The sequence below is a fragment of the Geospiza fortis genome, unplaced genomic scaffold (assembly GCF_000277835.1).
Source record: "Geospiza fortis unplaced genomic scaffold, GeoFor_1.0 scaffold213, whole genome shotgun sequence".
Taxonomy (NCBI): Eukaryota; Metazoa; Chordata; class Aves; order Passeriformes; family Thraupidae; genus Geospiza; species Geospiza fortis.
Window position 1 is genome coordinate 707,461 of NW_005054399.1, and position 2,418 is coordinate 709,878.

A 2,418-nucleotide genomic window follows, 5' to 3' on the forward strand; every position below is an offset into this window, starting at 1 on the left:
GGGTGTGGCGGAGCCCCGCGCCTCCTCTGCCAGGAGCCGGGAGATCCTGCCCGCGTACCACCTGCGAGGGGCACCGGGCTGAGCCACGCGGGCACCCCCGGGACACCCCGGGACACCCCAGCCGCACATGCACCGAGATTCCGGGAGAGGGGTCCGCACCGGGCTCCTCAGGGGGCTGCGACCCTCCCCCGGCAGTTCCTCCCTTCCCTCCCCCTCCTGCTTCATCCCGGAATTTTGGGGGGGCACCGCAGGGTGCTGTGGGCGCGCTGCCCCCTCCGCGTCACCGACAGCCGCCACCGCATCCTGTCACCTGGGCTGTCACCCCGCGCCTGGCCCCGCTGTGCTGCCTGTCCCCTCCTCCGCGTCCCTTGGCCCCTGGTGCGAGCAGCCCTTCCAGGTGTGGAGCAGAAATCCCTCGGTGCCAAGATAAACCTCTCCTGCTGCACCGCCAAAGGAGCTGCAGGAGCAGAGTGCCCGTGTCCCACCCCTGTATTTCAGGGTATTTATTTCAATGTATTTCGGGGTATTTCAGGTGCCTGGGCTGGGAAGATTCTCTGCTGCTGTAAGAGCTGCCCGGTGAACGATCAGCCAGGGAGTTGAGCACAGAGCCAGCCCTCCAGGTGCTGCAGGAGGAGGCTGTGTCTCGCCCATGCCATGGGTTGTTATCCCGAGCTGGGGAAGCAGTGGGACGTGCCCCGGGCTGCCCCGAGCCCACGCGCTCGCTCTGCCATTTAAATGTGATTTACCAGGGGCTAAGGATACATCAAGCACAGGTTCAATCAGCCATGGATTAGGCTGGGCTTTAATAACGTGCTAATAGGATTGTGTTTAATGCAGTGATAATCCCATAACGCCTTGTTGTTCCCCAGTTATCATTTATTCAGTGGCAGCTCGGTGTGAGGGTTGGATTTTTGGGGGTACGTGGGTGTGCTGCTGCCTCCTGTCCCCTCGGGCTGTGGTGCCACTGGCAGACTGACCCCCATCTCTGTGACTCAGTTTCCCCACGTGTGGGACTACCCAGGCTCGTGGTAGAATTGGGAATTGGGATTGTTGCCTGGCTGGTGGGATGGTACTTACGGGTGTGGCTTGACCTTGATGTAGTTTTTGGGGACAAAGCCCTCGCGGCCAAACAGCTCCGCCTTGTACCAGTTCTGGTCATCCTCCATGTTGAGGATCTGAGGGGGGAGAGGAGCAGGGAGGTGTCAGCCTGGCTGCCAGGGGCTGGGTGGGACCCCATTGCCGCCCCAGACCCCACAGCACCCACCAACCATCCCCGGGGGAGAAGGGGGCTCTGGCAGCGCTGGCACACTCTGGGGGCTTTGGGGTCATGGAGCTGGAAGGTGCCTGCTGTGTCCCCAAACCCCTGCCCAGGGAAGAGGGTGGGATCTGTCCCTGGAGTGGCCAGGATGGGAGCCAGGCCCCCGTGTCCCCCGGGATGGTGGCAGTGGGTGCTGACACCGCTTCCGTGTGACAACAACATTTTCCAGCCTCCCCCGCAGGGCCCGGGGCCGGCACAGCTGTGAAAACAGGATCCGAAACCCAGGTCAGGGCACGGGGGAAGCACGGCGGGAGGCAGGGACGGCACGGCGGGTCTGGGGCTCTGGATTCCAGCCGGGATGTGTCCCCGTCCCCCTGGGGGGCTACAGGGGGCCAGGGGTCCCGGAGGAGCCCGAGAGGGACGAGCACATGGGCAGGGAGGGGGGCTCTCACTCCCATCGCAGGGCTGCTGCCCCCAGGGATGTTCTGAGCCCCCCTGGAGCTTTTTGGGATTCCCAGGTGGCATCTAAGAGCTGACCCCATTGCCAGAGCCCGGGTGGGTGTTTGGGCACACTGCTGGATCCCTGTGACCTCCAGTGCCCCCCGACAGGGAAAACGTGTCCCAGCCCCGAGGGGCTGTCACTGAGCACAGCTGGTGGCACCGATACCCACAGAGGCCGCACGCCATGTCCCAGCGGGAGTGTCCTTCTCTGAAGTTGTGCCTGGTGGCACAGGCAAGCAGAGAATACCGCTCCACACTCCTAAATCCTCGAGGCTGGCTCCTTATATCCCACAGAAAGCCCCAGAAGCTTTAAAGTCAGCGACAAAGAAAGCGCCGGTGTCACCAAGGGCCCGGTGACATCCGTCCCACAAAGCAACATCACCCAACCCCCCCGGGCTGGTCCCCGGTACCTTCAGGGTGTCCCCTTTCTGGAAGGGCAGCTCGTCCTCCTCCGTGGCCTGGAAGCTGTACAGGGCCACGGACTCCATGGCAGCGGGGGTCTGCAGGAGGCTCCCGGGGGGCTCCGGGCTGGGGGCTGCGCGCACGGAGCGGCGGCGGCGGGCAGGAAACCGCGCTGATGTCAGCGCTGCTGCCGGGGCACCGGGCGGGCCCTGCCGCCCCACAGCTGCCCCCGACGTGCGGCGGCGGCGGGGGGGCCG

The 2,418-nt window shown here is 64.8% G+C and overlaps 1 protein-coding gene across 3 annotated transcripts in view; it reads right to left on the reverse strand.

Moving 5' to 3' along the window:
* The window catches only part of GRAP (GRB2 related adaptor protein), a 5,129-nt gene extending 2,866 nt beyond the window's left edge, over nt 1–2,263 (reverse strand). For all 3 annotated transcript variants that reach the window (XR_004082268.1, XM_031061099.1, XM_014309073.2), the window contains exons 1-3: nt 2,170–2,263; nt 1,078–1,175; nt 22–61 (exon numbers count right to left, since the gene is read on the reverse strand). Coding sequence is in view for 2 of the 3 variants with exons in the window: in XM_031061099.1 (XP_030916959.1) it covers nt 22–61; nt 1,078–1,175; nt 2,170–2,247 (216 nt within the window). In the remaining variant the exon portion in view is untranslated. The remainder of the gene's footprint in view (nt 1–21; nt 62–1,077; nt 1,176–2,169) is intronic.
* Nucleotides 2,264–2,418: the final 155 nt, after the last annotated feature.